At 52.5% G+C, this 16,432-nt stretch overlaps 1 protein-coding gene across 4 annotated transcripts in view; it reads left to right on the top strand.

Annotated features, from left to right (window-relative positions):
• Positions 1-16,432, top strand: part of LDB3 (LIM domain binding 3) — a 70,091-nt gene that overhangs the window by 38,019 nt on the left and 15,640 nt on the right. For all 4 annotated transcript variants that reach the window (XM_074382185.1, XM_010340553.3, XM_039477787.2 and 1 more), the window contains 4 exons: positions 2,789-2,934; positions 10,436-10,904; positions 12,424-12,604; positions 13,183-13,303. In XM_074382185.1, coding sequence (XP_074238286.1) covers positions 2,789-2,934; positions 10,436-10,904; positions 12,424-12,604; positions 13,183-13,303 — 917 coding nt within the window. The remainder of the gene's footprint in view (positions 1-2,788; positions 2,935-10,435; positions 10,905-12,423; positions 12,605-13,182; positions 13,304-16,432) is intronic.

The raw sequence follows: 16,432 nt of genomic DNA, 5'->3' as shown, positions 1-16,432 counted from the left end.
GGAACTCAAATTAGGTAGAATAAAAGTTGTCCTTGTGGGCTGGAGAAATCAAGGAGGGCTCCCTGGATGAGGGAGCATTGAACTGGGCACAGAAGGCAGGTTGGATTTGGTCAGAGAGAGTTTAGCCATGAACTTCCCACTTCCCCTCCCCTCTCTTCGGAGAAGCATGTTACCACCAGAGACACCTGGTATAGTGGGATTTGCATCTGCTCCACACCTTACTGTGTATAACCTTGAAAAAGCAACTGAAGCTCTCCGAACCTCAATTTCCTCGTCTGTTAAGATGTTTACCAAACACCTATTATATAGGGTTACGATAGAAAAAATGTCTGTAAAACACCTAACACAAAGGAACAAGTATTGTGAGTTCCTGCATCCCAGCCTGCCCTCCTAGACACCCAGCAAGGCAGAGACCAAAGGCCACAGGAGAAAAGAAGAGGCAGAGGGGCCAGGCTGGCAGGTCACTCTGTAGTGGCATGTGGCACATCAGGCTACATGGAGCCAGCTCTCTGTCTGGGCTTCCAAGGGTCGGCCAGTTAGTGTTTGGGGTCAGAGCCCAGGTGTCCCAGCCTCCCACCCTGGCCCCCAGGGTTTGCTGGGGAGGACATGCCTCTTGGATTAGGATGGGTAGGTCCACGGTGCAGCCTGAGGCGGGACTGATGTGGGCAAACTGGCTGGAAGGCCTGTCTACTGCCCCCATTCCAGGCTTCACGTGACCCACATGGTGCCAAGCCCAGCCTTTCCCCAGCCCAATTCAAGCCTGAGAAAGGAGCCTAGCCCTGGGTTTCCAGGGGTGGCTTCATCCCAGTTTCCTGGGGGCATTTAGGACACTACTTCCCCTCTCTATACCAGAATCTCTTCACATAATTGGCCTTGCTACTTGCATAAAGAAGAGACTTTGAGGAGGGCAAGAAATGTCCCTGTTGTTGAGCGGGAAGAAGCCTCCCAATTTGAATGGTGGGGGGCTACAGACGCTGGAGCCCTACAGGCAGTCACCCCTGGGTCCCCAACCCTGCTCAAAGGCAGGCACCAGCACCAAGCTCAGGTCTCGCTGTCCTGGGCCTGCTCACCACAAAGCTCCTGGAGTCCTCCCTCCCTTCCCTTTGCCTTGCAGGAGAGCTGTGGCCTGGGTGGCGCTTGGAGAGCGGCAAGGAGGGCTGCCCAGCAGGGAGTGGGGCTGGAGCAGAAGGGGTCACAGGGTTGCACTCTGAGCAAAGCAACCTCCCCTCCTTGCACATGGGCCGGGGTGGAGCTGGAGCTGAGGGAGTCCACGGGAGGCAAATGGATACCCCAGCCTTTAATGAGGGCATGACTTCAGAATTTTCACTGGATGCCATAAATTTTCACTGCTCACTGCTGCCTTTCCCATTGCCAGTCCCTACTCAGGACGTGTAGCTCCTGGGCTTCGAGCAAAGTGTCCTCCACTGATGGAGTCCAGCTAAGACCACTGCCCCTTGGCCTGCCCCCAATCACCATGGAAGCCCTGTACCCCTTGGACACTGTCTCTTCCTCTTCCATGGAGACCCCTACTCTGCTGGTCTCGGCACAGGAATCTATCCAGAGAAGGGCAGGTGGGCCTGGGGAGGGGACACAATGGCTTCACTCAGCCAGAAACTCAGCAGCTTGACAGGGCAAGTGGGCACAACCCCCAGGTCTGGGATGCCGGAGGCTCCCGGAGGTCATTTTACCTCTGCCTTGTCTGGGAAAGCCCCTCGGACCTCTCTGGATCCACTCAGAAGTTTGGTTCTTATCCCAGGACCACCCCCTTCTCAGAGCCGAGGAAAGGAAGGCACTCCTCATCCTACAGCTCTGCCCAGCAGGGATCAGCAGGCCCCAGGCCCTTGAGGAACAGACAGAAGGAAGGCAGGAAATCATGGGGGGCTGGCAGGCAGGGCTCACTTCTCTGGCACCTCCAGAATGACCCATTTTTCCCTGGGTGTGGGCATGTGATCCCCTTTGAGATCTGAAAGACCAGGGACGTGTTCTGCAAGGCGTTCATTAGTTTTAAATGAAGAAAAAGGTTTTACGAACAAATACAGTTTGGGAACACTGGATCAGACACGGCTTAACAGGCTGCTGGATTCCAGGAGTTCTCAGCACCTTCAGCTCTCCGGGAGGAGAGGCCATGCACAGACTCTCCTGAGGGTAATGAACTAGGACACTTTTTTTTTTTCCATCTCTTTGACCCCACTGTCCCTGGGCCACAGGCAGGGAAAGGTGACCCCAGGCCCCTTGACAACTAACCCAGTTGGAGGAAGGCGACAGGAATTCTATGCAGAAGAGGTGTGTGCATTGGTTGTGGGGGTGGCCTTGTGGGGAGGTGGGGAGCTCCTGACTTCCCCCGAGCATCTGTGCCCAGAAACCTGAGACTTTGCTGTTCCTTTCAGCAACAATAGAAAACGGTAGGCAGAAGAGGCCACGAAGTTAGTGCCCCATGAGGTCGAGGGGGTAGGTGGTTCTGACCAGGGCCATCTCCTCTCCTCTGCACTCTTCCACAGTCCCGCCCGGGCAGTCTCCATGAAAGTGAAGGATCTTCCCAGTGTCCTCCTGTCTGGCTGGTGGCTTCCTCCCTCTCTCCAAAGGCAGTGTTGCCAGCTACCCAAGGAATGCCCTCCTCCCCTCCAAGACCCCTGTGGTCCTTCCTCCACAGTTTCTGGGAACTCCCCAGGGATGTCTCTGTCAAGTGTCCTCACAGGGGCTTCTGAAGACCCAGGAGCCAGCCTGCCTTGGCTGCAGGCCCCAGTGGGGGCTGTCATTCTTGCTGTAACTCTTCCCCCCTTGGTTCCAGGCCCCAGACCTCTTCCTACAGCCCCGCAGCGGCCACCTCTTCAGCACCTGCCACTCACACCAGCTACAGTGAGGGCCCTGCCGCCCCTCCACCCAAGCCCCGTGTTGTCACCACTGCCAGCATCCGGCCTTCTGTCTACCAGCCAGGTGAGAGGCAGAGCAGGAGGAGAGGCTGTCTAAGCCATGGGTGGGCTCCAGAAGTCAAAAGAGCCAAGAGGTGGCTCTGGGTCACATCCCCAGAGTAATGGGCAGCAAGCCTTGCTAATGAGGCTCCATCCTCCATCCCCTAGTTGTGGGCCAGAATCCTGTGGAGCCTGCGTCTGGCCTGGGAAAGACAGGTGGGCAAGAATGCAGTGGATGATTCTAAGGGAGAGCAAAGGAGGACAGAGGTCTTCTCTGGACCAGGCGTGGGGACTCATGCCTGGAATCCCAGCACTTTGGGAGGTCGAGGCAGGCAGATTACCTGAGGTCGGCAGTTCGAGACCAGCCTGGCCAACATGGCAAAACCCCATCTCTACTAAAAACACAAAAATTAGCCCGACGTGGTGGCACACACCTGTAATCCCAGCTACTTGGGAGGATGAGGCCACTGAACTCCAGCCTGGGCGACAGAGTGAGACTCGGTCTCAAAAAAAAAAGTCTTCTTTGTGTCATGCCAGTGTGCGAGAGCTGGCCACAGCTATGGGCGTACAGAACAGGACATACGGAGCCTTGACTAGGTAGCAGGTCCTTTCCAGGTGCAGCGAGAGACCCCAGGGAAATTTTCTCTGCGGCTGGAGACCAGGGAGATGAGACAGGCACTGGGTCGGGGCGGGCCTTGCTTCGGGGGCTGTTTCTTGCAGCTCCCTCTTGACAGTGGGGCTGAGTGTGCGTGGCCGAAGCCGCTTTTGCCCGAGACAGAGGCCGGTGTCAGAGCCTGCTCTGCTGTCGCAGGCAAAGCGCCTCATCCCTCCAGGCTGCGATGTTCATAGACACCTCGTGTTCTGGGGATGGAATGAAGCTCCCAGCACAGCATCTGTCGCACGGGAGGTGCCCTCTGTCCCTACAGAGAAGGGGCAAGGACAGCCGGTTAGGAGGCGGAAACTCCTCAGGGCGAGGGGGTGTTCTGCAGTGTTGAAAAGCGGCGGGAAGGCCGGGCGCGGTGGCTCAAGCCTGTAATCCCAGCACTTTGGGAGGCCGAGGCGGGTGGATCACGAGGTCAAGAGATCGAGACCAACCTGGTCAACATGGTGAAACCCCGTCTCTACTAAAAATACAAAAAATTAGCTGGGCATGGTGGCACATGCCTATAATCCCAGCTACTCAGGAGGCTGAGGCAGGAGAATTGCCTGAACCCAGGAGGCGGAGGTTGCGGTGAGCCGAGATCGCGCCATTGCACTCCAGCCTGGGTAACAAGAGCGAAACTCCGTCACAAAAAAAAAAGAAAAAAAGAAAAAAAAAAAAGAAAAGCGGCGGGAAGCGGCCGCCCCTTCGGAGACGGGGAACACGTGGAGGGAGACTGGAGAGGAGTCTGGAGGCGAAGAGGCGGTGGTAAGCGAGGCCTCGCCGGGGCGCAAGGAGGACGTTTCCGTCTCTTCCTGGGCAGGCGCTTCTGGCACCTTCCGGGGCGGCCGCCGGCTGTCCTCGCCCAGCCCTCCAGGCGGCGTCAGGCCTCCGGGGGCGCGCGGCCGGCCCGCCCAGCGTCCTCTTCCTCCTCCTCCTCCCCGGGCTGGGGCCCAGGCGGGCGAGACCGGCCGGAGCCGCGGGCCCCCGCGCCATTCCCAGGCCGCGCAGACGTTAACTCATTCCTGCCTGGGGGGAAGGAGGCGGCCGGGCGGGCGCGCGCTGTAGCCGGCCTGCCTTCACCTCCGTCTCCCGGAGGCCCGGCTGCCGAGTGGGTTCCCGGGACGGCTGGCAGGCGGCCCCGGGTGAAGCAGGGCGTGTGGGCCCGAGCCCCCGCTTCCGCTCCCTAGCTCGCCAGGCTCTCCGGACCCGGGCGTCGGGGAGGGTGGGGAGCGTGGGGAGCCCCCGCAGGACCCTGAGGGCCCCAGACCGCCGCGGCCGCAGCCGCAGGTCTCCCCGGGGCCTCCTCCAGGCCGAGGGCGGCGTTCGCAGGCCGGATCTTATCGCTGGCGCCCGAGCTAGGCGGCCGCTCCCCAGAACACCTGGGGCCCGGGAGGGGGCGGACGGCGGCGGCGGCCGCTCGGGGACCCTGCGCGCTGGTCGCGGACGGCCACGTTGGCCCGCGGGCCGGGCGGCGGCCGGGCGCTCTTGGAGAGCCAGGCCCGGCCCCCAGTGAGTCAGAAATCACCTTGTTTAATTACACATCCCTGAGCCAGCCGAGTGCGATAGAGGCCTTTTGAACTTGCCAATTAGAGATGAAATATCACCTTCTAATTTAGGCTGGTTTAATTCCGTCACGCAGAAATAGCAACAGCCCCGGGGCTCCGAGATGGGATATCGGGTCTCTCTTGGCAGGACGGTGAGCCAGGCTGAAGGGTGCAGAGGCTGAGGGCGGCGAAGAGCCGCTGCCTGTTCGCCCCCCCGCCAGGAGTAGGGGTTGCGACGGGGGTGGGGGGTGGGGGGGGTGGGGGGGGCGGTGAGCAGAGCTGCCGGGCCGGGCCACCGAAGCCGGGGAGGTTCCTTCTCTGGGTGGGTACAACCACGGACAAGGAAGCCATCAAATCGGGGTCCAGATTCTGGCCTGCCTCTGTGAGATCTCTGTGTTGTAGGGACCAGGCAGGGTGGCTCACGCCTGTAATCCCAGCACTTTGGGAGGCCGAGGGGGGCGGATCACAAAGTCAAGAGATCGAGACCATCCTGGCCAACACGGTGAAACCCCGTCTCTAATAAACACACACACACACACACACACACACACACACACACACACACAAGCTGGGCATGGTGCCGCGCGCCTGTAGTCCCAGCTACTCTGGAGGCAGAGGCAAGAGAATTGCTTGAACCCGGGAGACGGAGATTGCCGCGAGCCGAGATCGGGCCACTGTACTCCCGCCTGGAGGCAGAGCGAGACTCCGTCTCAAGGAAAAAAAAAAAAAGGACAGTGGATCCAGGTGTCTGGAAGGCCTTCCGATGGAGGGAAGTGACTGCCAGCCAGAGGATATAGGGTTAGTACTGCCAGAAGGAGGCAGGAAAGGTGGGCCCTGCCAGCCAGAGGATATAGGGTTAGTACTGCCAGAAGGAGGCAGGAAAGGTGGGACAGGGCCCGATTTACTTGAAAGGGGCGAACTAAAGCCTGTTTTTCTGCCTGGGGATTTTCTAAGCGGGGATCTGCTGTTGAGTCTGGCTGCCTGAGGTCGTTTCAGCTAGGCAGTTCACCAGCTGAATGACCTGGAGGCAGTCACTTAAGCTCTCCAAGCCTCAATTCCTCATCTGTAAAATGGACTTGCAAATATTATCTGCCTCCTTGGATTGCAGCGAGTAATTACTTGAAATAATGCTCATTAAGGGCCTAGCATACGAAAGCTGTCATTTTAATGAGGGCAGCACCACCCAATAGAAAGAAATTTTCTAGTAGCCACATTTTTAAAAAGCAAAAGAAAGCAAGTGAAATTCATTTATTGTTATTTTTTATTTTATTTTATTTTTTTGAGACGGAGTTTCGCTCTTGCTACCCAGGCTGGAGTGCAATGGCGCAATCTTGGCTCACCGCAACCTCCGCCTCCTGGGTTCAGGCAATTCTCCTGCCTCAGCCTCCTGAGTAGCTGGGATCACAGGCACGCGCCACCATGCCCAGCTAATTTTTTGTATTTTTGTAGAGACGGGGTTTCACCATGTTGACCAGGATGGTCTCGATCTCTTGACCTCGTGATCCACCCGCCTCGGCCTCCCAAAGTGCTGGGATTACAGGTTTGAGCCACCGGGCCTGACCGTGAAATTCATTTTAATATCTTTCCTTTGACTACATATATATAAAATATCAGGTGGCGCGTGGTGGCTCACACCTGTAATCCCAGCACTTTGGGAGGCCAAGGCGGGCAGATCACCTGAGGTCAGGAGTTGTAGATCAGCCTTGCTAACATGGTGAAACCTGTCTCTACTAAAAATACAAAAATTAGCCAGGTGTGGTGGTGGGTGCCTGTAATTCCAGCTACTTGGGAAGCTATGGCAGGAGAATCACTTGAACCCAGGAGGCAGAGGCTGCTGTGTGCCGCTGTACTCCGGCTTGGGCCACAAAGCAAGACTCTGTCTCAAAAAAAAATAAAAAATAAAAGATCATTTCAACATATAATCAATATAAAATTATTATTAATGAGTCTTCAAAATCTGGTGTGTGTGTTACACTAAAAGCACTTCTCACTTCTCAGGTGCTTATTGGCCACGCAGCACTATGTATTGGACAGCGCAGGATCAGGGGTTGTGGTCTTAATCTTTTTTTTTTTTTTTTTTTTTTTTTTTTGAGGCAGAGTTTCCACCCTTGTTGCCCAGGCTGGAGTGCAATGGCTTGACCTTGGCTCACTGCAACCTCTGCCTCCCGGGTTCAAGTGATTCTCCTGCCTCAGCCTCCTGAGTAGCTGGGATTACAGGTACCCGCCACTACGCTGGCTAAGTTTTTCTGTATTTTTAGTGGAGACTGGGTTTCACCATCTTGGCCAGCCTGGTCTCGAACTCTTGACCTCAGGTGATCCACCCCCTCCTTGGCCTCCCAAAGTGCTGGGATTATAGGTGTGAGCCATGGTGCCCAGCTAATGTTAATCTTTTTTAGCCAAGAATTGCGCTTTACAAAGAAAGGAAAGGGCCAGGCAAGGTGACTCACTCCTGTAATCCCAGCACTTTGGGAGGCCGCGGCAGGTGGATCATCTGAGGTCAGGAGTTCGAGACTAGCGTGACCAACATGGTGAAATCCCATCTCTACTAAAAATACAAAAAATTAGCCTGTGTTGTGGTAGGTGCCTGTAATCCCAGCTACTTGGGAGGCTGGGGCAGGAGAATCACTTGAACCCAGGAGGTGGAGGTTGCAGTGAACCAAGATCGCGCCATTGCACTCCAGGCTGGACAACAAGAGCGAGACTCTGTCTCAAAAAAAAAAAAAAAAAGGAAAGGAAATGTTGCACAGAACCCCCTTATCCATAATAGAGGGATGATGCTGCTCTGAAATTGTGCTAGACCACCTCTCCCGCTCTCTGTCCCTGGTGGTATTTCTGGAATCCCCTCTTCCCCCAGCACTTTGAGATTCTCTGCTATGCAAAGTTGTTAGGGAGGGTGACAATACCTCCAATCTGGGCTGTACACATTTACCAAATGCATGCACTATGTCACTGCAGCAGATCCCCACCATGCCCTGTGGGACAGGCAGGGCGTCAGGCATTCCACCACTAGTGACTAGACCTCAGTCTCAGGTTATCTGACTTCAAGACTTCCCATTTCCCTTCCCTGCTCTCCCCACACCGGATGCCCCCACAACACACACCCCAGTCTAACTGGGCTGGGCTTCCCTAGGTGAGCAGCAGGCCGGGAGACAGGCTGACAATACATCTGACCCTGAGACCAGGTTGCCTCCATCCTTGCCATCCTCACTCACATTTAGTGACACACTATGCCAGGTACTAGGCTAAGTTCTTTATATTTATTACCTTCCCTTAATCCTCACAGTAACCTGGGAGATACTAAGAATTATTATTGTCAGTTTTAGATAAAGAAATTGAGGCCCAGAGAGGTTAAGGAATTTGCCCAAGGACACACAACCAGGAGGTAGTAGAGCTGGGTCCTGCAGCCGGGGCTCTTGGCTATGCTATCAAGACCCCACAGCACTGGGTCTCCTCTGAGTTGAAAATGACTCTTTCCTGACATGTTGCACCGAGAGTTTCTGGAAATTGGACTCACGTTCCTTACAGAGGCAGCTTGGGATGGTAGAATAAATGGTTTTGAAGATTTATTCCCACTGACTAGCTCTGTCTGAGCCTCAGTGATCTCAAATGTAAAGGGGAAATAATGGGAAGCCCGATTCAGGTGGCATGCTATGTGCTTCATTATCCCCAAACATGAGGCAGATTCCTTATGGAGAAGGTATTACCTTTCAAAGGCCTCACTCACAGGATGGCTCCAGGGCAGGGCTGTGAAGAGCTTTCTCTCTCTCCTTCCTTCAATAACATGGATGGATCCTATCTACCTGGTCCCTACTCACCCCCAGCACAGGGGTTTCCAGGTCAGCCAGGTCTGAAGGGTGGGTCACCTGGGAGTGGAAGGTGTCCCGGGTGGCCCAGGGGATCCAGGTGGAAAAGAGAGACTGGAGGTGGGGCCAGGGTCTTAAGCCCCGAGGAAAACCTTCCTCTTCAGGTTGAGGCTGGAGTGTCGGTTCGGGGGCAGGAGCGGGGTGTGGGTGTGGGAACTGCCTCAGCACAGTCCATCCTGCCCAGGCTGAGCTCAGGAATGGGGAGGGAGGCTGCGTGACATGCTTCCTAGGGTGGGGGGAATGAGGCCTCTTTCTGGAAGAGCAGACTGAAATGAGGTGAGGCTTCTGGAACCTCCCTCGCTGGAAGAGAAGGCCACTGGACCTTGTATACAGGGCACAGCTAGGTCTGCCCTGGCTAAGTGTTGAGGGCCCAGGCCCGAGAGGGCTGTGGGTAAGCAGTTGCAATGCTTCTTCTGTGCTGTGACCCCAAAAAGGTTTTCTGGTCTCAGGGAGCTGGAGGAGGGGGTGGCAGAAATGAGGCCGCGCCTTCTCTTCCCTGCACTCTGACTGCCTGTGCAATCTCTAGACAGTCACTCAGACACACTCTCAGCTTCTACCAAAGCAATGTGGAGGTCCAGAGGTCCCCGAGGCAGCCATGGGCCAAGAAGGCAGCTGCACCTGGGCTGTGTCACCCTAGAGCAGGCGTCCCCAAACTTTTTACACAGGGGGCCAGTTCACTGTCCCTCAGACCGTTGGAGGGCCACCACATACTGTGCTCCTCTCACTGACCACCAATGAAAGAGGTGTCCCTTCCTGAAGTGCGGTGGGGGGCCGGATAAATGGCCTCAGGGGGCCGCATGCGACCCGCGGGCCGTAGTTTGGGGACGCCTGCCCTAGAGTCTCTGCCCAGCACCCTCAAAATGCCTTCTTCAAGATCCCCCACCTTAATCAAACCAAGATGGAATTTCCCCCCAATACAAATCAAGCCAAGCTGTTTTTCAAGAAAGTAATTGTAGCTAAACCTGAAACCTGAACCTGAAAACCCAGCTGCCAGGTCATCTGCTTTGTCCTGAGGGCTGAACTAGGTCCAGGTTCAGCAAACTCATGCCAAGGGAGGTATTTCAGATGTCAAATCACTGGTCAGAGTGCAACAGAAAGTTTCTCACAGTCAAGAGTGAGCTGACCCACTCCCACCTATCCCTGCCCAGGTACCTCTAACCCCACTCCCTGTCTTATGCGGGCCTTGGGCAGCCAAGGGCTGGTGGAGCCTCACCCTGCACAGCTGCAGATATTTATAGCCGTGTCCCTTTTCCAGCCCTTTCAACGCTCAGCTGTGCTTGCTCTCTAGCTCCCTGGACACCCTGCTGAGAATTCAGATCTGGGCCATCAAGAAGTTCAGGAACAAATCTCCTGAAAAAACTGAAATCGTACTACTCTAGTGTTAAAGTCACCTTGTACATTTCTCTGGCTGGGACTGAGGGGAACTGGGAAGAATGAATTCCTGACACATCTTTCTTTGGGTTTTTTGGCTTGCAGTGCCTGCATCTACCTACAGCCCGTCCCCAGGGGCCAATTACAGTCCAACTCCCTACACCCCCTCCCCTGCCCCTGTCTACACCCCCTCGCCTGCCCCTGCCTACACCCCCTCACCTACCCCTGCCTATACCCCCTCACCTGCCCCAACCTACACTCCATCCCCTGCACCAACCTATACCCCTTCGCCCGCCCCCAACTATAACCCTGCATCCTCTGCGGCCTACAGCGGGGGCCCTGCAGAGCCTGCCAGCCGTCCACCCTGGGTGGCAGATGACAGCTTCTCCCAGAAGTTTGCCCCTGGCAAGAGCACCACCTCCATCAGCAAGCAGACCCTGGTCCGGGGGGGCCCAGCCTACACCCCAGCAGGTCCCCAGGCGCCACCACTTGCCAGGGGGACCGTCCAGAGGGCTGAGCGCTTCCCAGCCAGCAGCCGGACTCCACTCTGTGGCCACTGCAACAACGTCATCCGGTATGGTCCAGCTGTGCCCCTGCACTGGGGCACTGGAAGGGCGTGTGTGCGGGGTACTTGCCCACAGTCTAAACCCTGGTGGGGAGAGATGGGGGTAGGAGGCAGGTGTAGGGAGAAAGCCTTGGGTCCTTCTGGTTTGCCCTCTGGTCTGACCTCTCTGAGCCATAGCTTCCATACCTGTGTGACACCCACTCCCCTGGGGAGCTGGGAGGATGGCATGAGGTTCGTGGGTGAAGCTCCAGCAGGGTGCTTGGTGCCAGGAGCTCCCCCTTGGGCTAAGGCTGAGTTCTGGGAATCACCAGTCTTGTCAGTAGGTTTACGGGGCATGTTGTAAGACAGTGTTGGCTTTGACCCAGTTTTCCTTTAGGGTTGCTTCTGGGTCTTTCCACAGACAGGCCTGGGCTGCTCAGGGCATTGGTGAGCATCTGCCAGACTAAAATGAAAACAAGTGATTTCACACTTAGAAGCCACGAACCAAGGGTGCTGTTGTTTGAATATAGTATGTTTGTGTGCATGTATGGTATGAGCTTATATACATGAAAATATACTTTTATTTAAAAATAAAGTAATAGGCCGGGCGCGGTGGCTCAAGCCTGTAATCCCAGCACTTTGGGAGGCCGAGGCAGGTGGATCACAAGGTCAAGAGATCGAGACCATCCTGGTCAACATGGTGAAACCCCGTCTCTACTAAAAATACAAAAAATTAGTTGGGCATGGTGGCACATGCCTATAATCCCAGCTACTCAGGAGGCTGAGGCAGGAGAATTGCCTGAACCCAGGAGGCGGAGGTTGCAGTGAGCCGAGATCGCGCCATTGCACTCCAGCCTGGGTAACAAGAGTGAAACTCTGTTTTAAAAAATAAAATAAAAAATAAAATAAAATAAAATAAAGTAATATATACTCATTAGAGAAGAATTAGAAAACCCAGAAAAGTAAAAATTAGAATATAAAAACATGTCCTCATAGGCCCACTGTTCTGACTGCTAACCTGGAACTAGACTATACAGGTTTGTATTCTGGTCTACCACTTACTGGCCGGATGGCCTTAAACAAGTTGTTCAAACTCTGTGTGCCTCAGTTTCCCCATCTGAAAATGGGTATCATAATAGTACCTACTGCATAGGATTGTTGTGAGAATTAAGCAAGTTAAGAAATGTAAAAGTTTTATTGAATAGAGCCTAACACAGAGTAATCACTTAATAAACGTTAGCCATCAGCATCATCATTATTGGATTTCTTACTATCATCATCAGTGGTCAACTGAATTCTATCATGTGTTTACCCAGTTCCCTGCTGATGGATGTTTGAGTTGCTTCCTGGTTTTCTTTATTGTAAGTGATGCAACAATGAACACCTTTCTGCACGCGCTTTCTCTGAATTTCACATTATTTCATCAGAACAAAACTCTGACAAAAGTCAGAGTTATTGGATAAAAATATAAACAGTGTTGGGGTTCTTAAAATATCTAGTTCCAAGTTCTGGGGGCTGCCTTACTGGGTGCCATTCTCTGCTTCCCCAGGGGCCCATTTCTGGTAGCCATGGGCCGTTCCTGGCACCCTGAAGAGTTCAACTGTGCCTATTGCAAGACTTCCCTGGCAGATGTGTGCTTTGTGGAAGAGCAGAACAACGTTTACTGTGAGCGATGTTATGAGCAATTCTTTGCCCCAATCTGTGCCAAGTGCAACACCAAAATTATGGGGGTAAGTGGGCAGCCTCCCCTTCCTCTGACTATGTCTCTTCCCAGCCCTTCCCCAAGATCGTGGGGTCCCATTAGGAAGCCAAGAAGTTGCCGGTAACAGAGAGAAAGCAACTCCGTTTTTTTCCTAGAAGGGAATTGGTTTGCCACCAATAAACTTGGAGATAAATGAACTTGATGCAAGGGATGACTGTGCGCCTGTTCCACACAGCTTGAAGAGGTGGAACTTCTGCAAAGCAAGTGATTGCTTCATAGCCTGACCTGACCACTCACCAGAATGTGGCCTTGACCCTCAATGCCCCTTTGGTAAATGACAGTAATAAGCAGTACTTCCTCCCAGATTTAATGGGAGGATTAAGCATCACAGTTTATGTAAGAATGCACAGAACCTGGCACCCAGCTGGAGAGTGAGAAGCCCTTCTCTGCTGCCCCTGGGTCTTTCTTCAGAGTGAAAGGCCAGCATCCTGGGCTTTCCTGACCTATTCCCTGGTACGATGCTGGGGCAATGGCTGGGGCCTGGTGGGGTAGTCAAGCCCAGTTCCTTCTCTCCTTTCTGTCCTGAGCTCAGGCTCTTTCCCCTAGGAAGTGATGCATGCCTTGAGACAGACGTGGCACACAACCTGCTTTGTCTGCGCGGCCTGCAAGAAGCCTTTCGGGAACAGCCTCTTCCACATGGAAGATGGGGAGCCCTACTGTGAGAAAGGTAGGAACACTTTGGCGATGGTGTGTGGGGAGGCCCTACTCTGGGAGAAAGGGGCAGGTGCAGGGAAATAACTCCTCTCTAATCCATTCACTGCCGACCACCCAGAGGCCTTTATTTCTGGAAGAAATGTTTGTTTTGTTTTTAATGGCAGAATCATGTTAATATCACACAAAGGAAGTTAACTATCTCCCCTGCCCATATGGTTGCAGCTTTGGGGAGAGTGAGGTACAGAGTCTATAGCTTATTTTACGCATCAGCTATGTGGATCTGGTTGGGTGAGGTGGCTCACATCTTAATCCCAGCACTTTGGGAGGCTGAGGCAGAAGAATCACTTGAGCACAGGAGTTTGAGACCAGCAACATAGCAAGGTCCAGTCTCTACAAAAAATATAAACATTAGCCGGGTGTGGCAGCATGTGCCTGTAGTCCCAGATACTCAGGAGGCTGAAGTGGGAGGATCACTTGAGTCCAGGAGTTCGAGGCTGCAGTGTCCTGTGAGAGCACCACTGCATTCAGCCTAGGCAACAGAATAAGACCCTGTATCTCAAAAAAAAAAAAAAAAAAAAAATGCAGATCACAATTTGGCCTCTTTTTTTTTTTTTTTTCTTTTTTTTGAGACAGAGTTTCGCTCTTGTTACCCAGGCTGGAGTGCAATGGCACGATCTCGGCTCACCGCAACCTCCGCCTCCTGGGTTCAGGCAATTCTCCTGCCTCAGCCTCCTGAGTAGCTGAGATTACAGGCACGCACCACCATGCCCAGCTAATTTTTAGTATTTTTAGTAGAGATGGGGTTTCACCATGTTGGCCAGGTTGGTCTCGATCTCTCGACCTTGTGATCCACCCGCCTCGGCCTCCCAAAGTGCTGGGATTACAGGCTTGAGCCACCGCGCCCGGCCCAATTTGGCATCTTATAACCACTTGAGAAACCTTTCAGGTTATTTTGATTTGGAGACCACAAGGCCTAGTCTGAAAAGGCCTTAGCTGTGGACTTTGTCCTTTATTCTATTCCTGGTTCCACTTTGGGCTGCTTTGTAACCCTGAGCAAGTTAATAACCTTCTCTGAGCCTTACTTCCCACATCCGTAAACACCTGCCTACAGAGCTGTGTTGAGGATTAAACCAGACAAGGAGTATAGAGACCCCTTCTGCTGCCCCTGTGATATTTATCAGACTTTGATGTTCCTTCAGATTCCTGTAATCTCACTGAGTGAATTCAGAGTTTCTCTGTACCCCAAAAATGCTATATGTTTTCTTAAAATGCCAAGGAAATTATTGTAAATTCAGGAGACAAAGAACTTCATTAGATAGGTGGGAGTTAGTCACTCACTCATTTATTCAGAGACTTCCCCCTTCAGAAACGACTTGAAGCAGGTGCCAGAAAAGGTAACACAGACATGAAGGCTAAGACAGTAGAACCAGAAAATCAGAGGCAGGAGAAGCAGGCATGCTGATTATGAAGAATAACACAGCTGCAGGGACTGACTGGGTAGCGAGTTTGAGGGCAGAAAGAGAAACACAGTAAGTTAGTTTACTTTAAAATCAGAAAGAAGAAAACATTCAGTTCCTCAAGGAAAAAAGCAAAACAAAATAAAATTTCTTTCCCCTGACTGTAAATTAGAAAAGAAACGTGTTGGCCAGGCACCAAGGTACCTGGAGAGACCCAGACTCAAATCCCACATGGGCCACTTCCAGGCTGGGTGACCATGGACAAAGTATTTACCCCTTGTAAGCCTCTGTTTCCTCTCCAGACCATCTCCTTCAGAGGCTGTTGTGAGGATTAACTGAGATAATGTGTGCAAAACTCTTAGCAAAGCAGCTGCCCAGGGTAAGTGGGCAACGGAAGTGGTCTGTGAAGTGGCTCCGGGAGACCCAGAACTCTCCATGGAGCACAGTTTACAATGCATTTCCTTAAGCAATAAGCATCACTGAAACGTTTAAGGCAAGGAAATAATACAATCCAATTTTTATTTTAGAAAGAGTACAGAGGCCGGGGGCCGTGGCTCACACCTGTAATCCCAACACATTGGGAGGCCGAGGAGGGTGGATCAAATGAGGTCAGGAGTTTGAGACCAGCCTGGTCAACATGGTGAAATCCCATCTCTACTAAAAATACAAAAATTAGCCGGGTGTGGTCACATGCACCTGTAATCCCAGCTACTCGGGAGGCTGGGGAAGGAGAATCGCCTGAACCACGTAGGTGGAGGTTACAGTGAGCTGGGATCATGCCACTGCACTCCAGCCTGGGTGACAGAGCCAAGATTCTGTCTCAAAAACAAAAACAAAAACAAAAACAAATTTTTGGGGGAGGGCGGTGTGTTTGTTGAATGTTATAAAGATATTATGATGAGCAAGGTGAAGGAAGGCTAGATATCTGTTAGGTAAAGTCAAGCCTGGTTGGTTAACCTACCCTAGAGTTAATAAAATATATTGGGGTCAGCCAGGAGGGAGGTCCCCCGTGTCATGCCGTGGGACATTGTGCTTGGTTCTGACCTTGCCATTTTTTAAGTTGTGGGAAAAAACCATAGTATAAAATTTGCCATCTTTTCCATTATTAAGTGTACAGTTAAGTAGTATTGAGTATCTTCACACTGTTGGAAACCAAACCTCCAATTGGCAAACATTCACCTTGCAAATCAGAAGCTCTCCACCTATTAAACAACTTCCTCTTTTTCCCTCTTTCCAGCTCCTGGTAACCACCATTCTACTTTCTGCTTCTATGAATTTGACTGCTATAGATATCTCATAGAAGTGAAATCATACAGTATTTGTTTTTTTGAGGCTGCCTTACTTCACCTAGCATAATGTCTGCAAGTTTCATCCATGTTGTAGTATGCATCAGAATTTCCTTCTTTTTAATGGCTGAGTAACATTTCACTGTGTAGATAGACCACATTTTGCTGATCCATTCATTTATCAGTGGGCACTCGGGCTGCTTCTACCTCTTGGCTATTGTGAATAATGCTGCTATGAATATGGGTGTGCAAATTTCTCTTAAAACTCTGCTTTCAAATATTTTGAGTATATATCCAGAAATGGGATCGCTAGACCATATAGTTCTATTTTTTTTTTCCTTTTTTTGAGATAGGGTCTCACTTTGTTGCCCAGGCTAGATTGCAATGGCACCATCATGG

Source organism: Saimiri boliviensis, chromosome 12, assembly GCF_048565385.1.
Source record: "Saimiri boliviensis isolate mSaiBol1 chromosome 12, mSaiBol1.pri, whole genome shotgun sequence".
Taxonomy (NCBI): Eukaryota; Metazoa; Chordata; class Mammalia; order Primates; family Cebidae; genus Saimiri; species Saimiri boliviensis.
The sequence above is the reverse complement of the archived record's forward strand: the minus strand, read 5'-3'. Positions and strand labels throughout refer to the sequence as shown.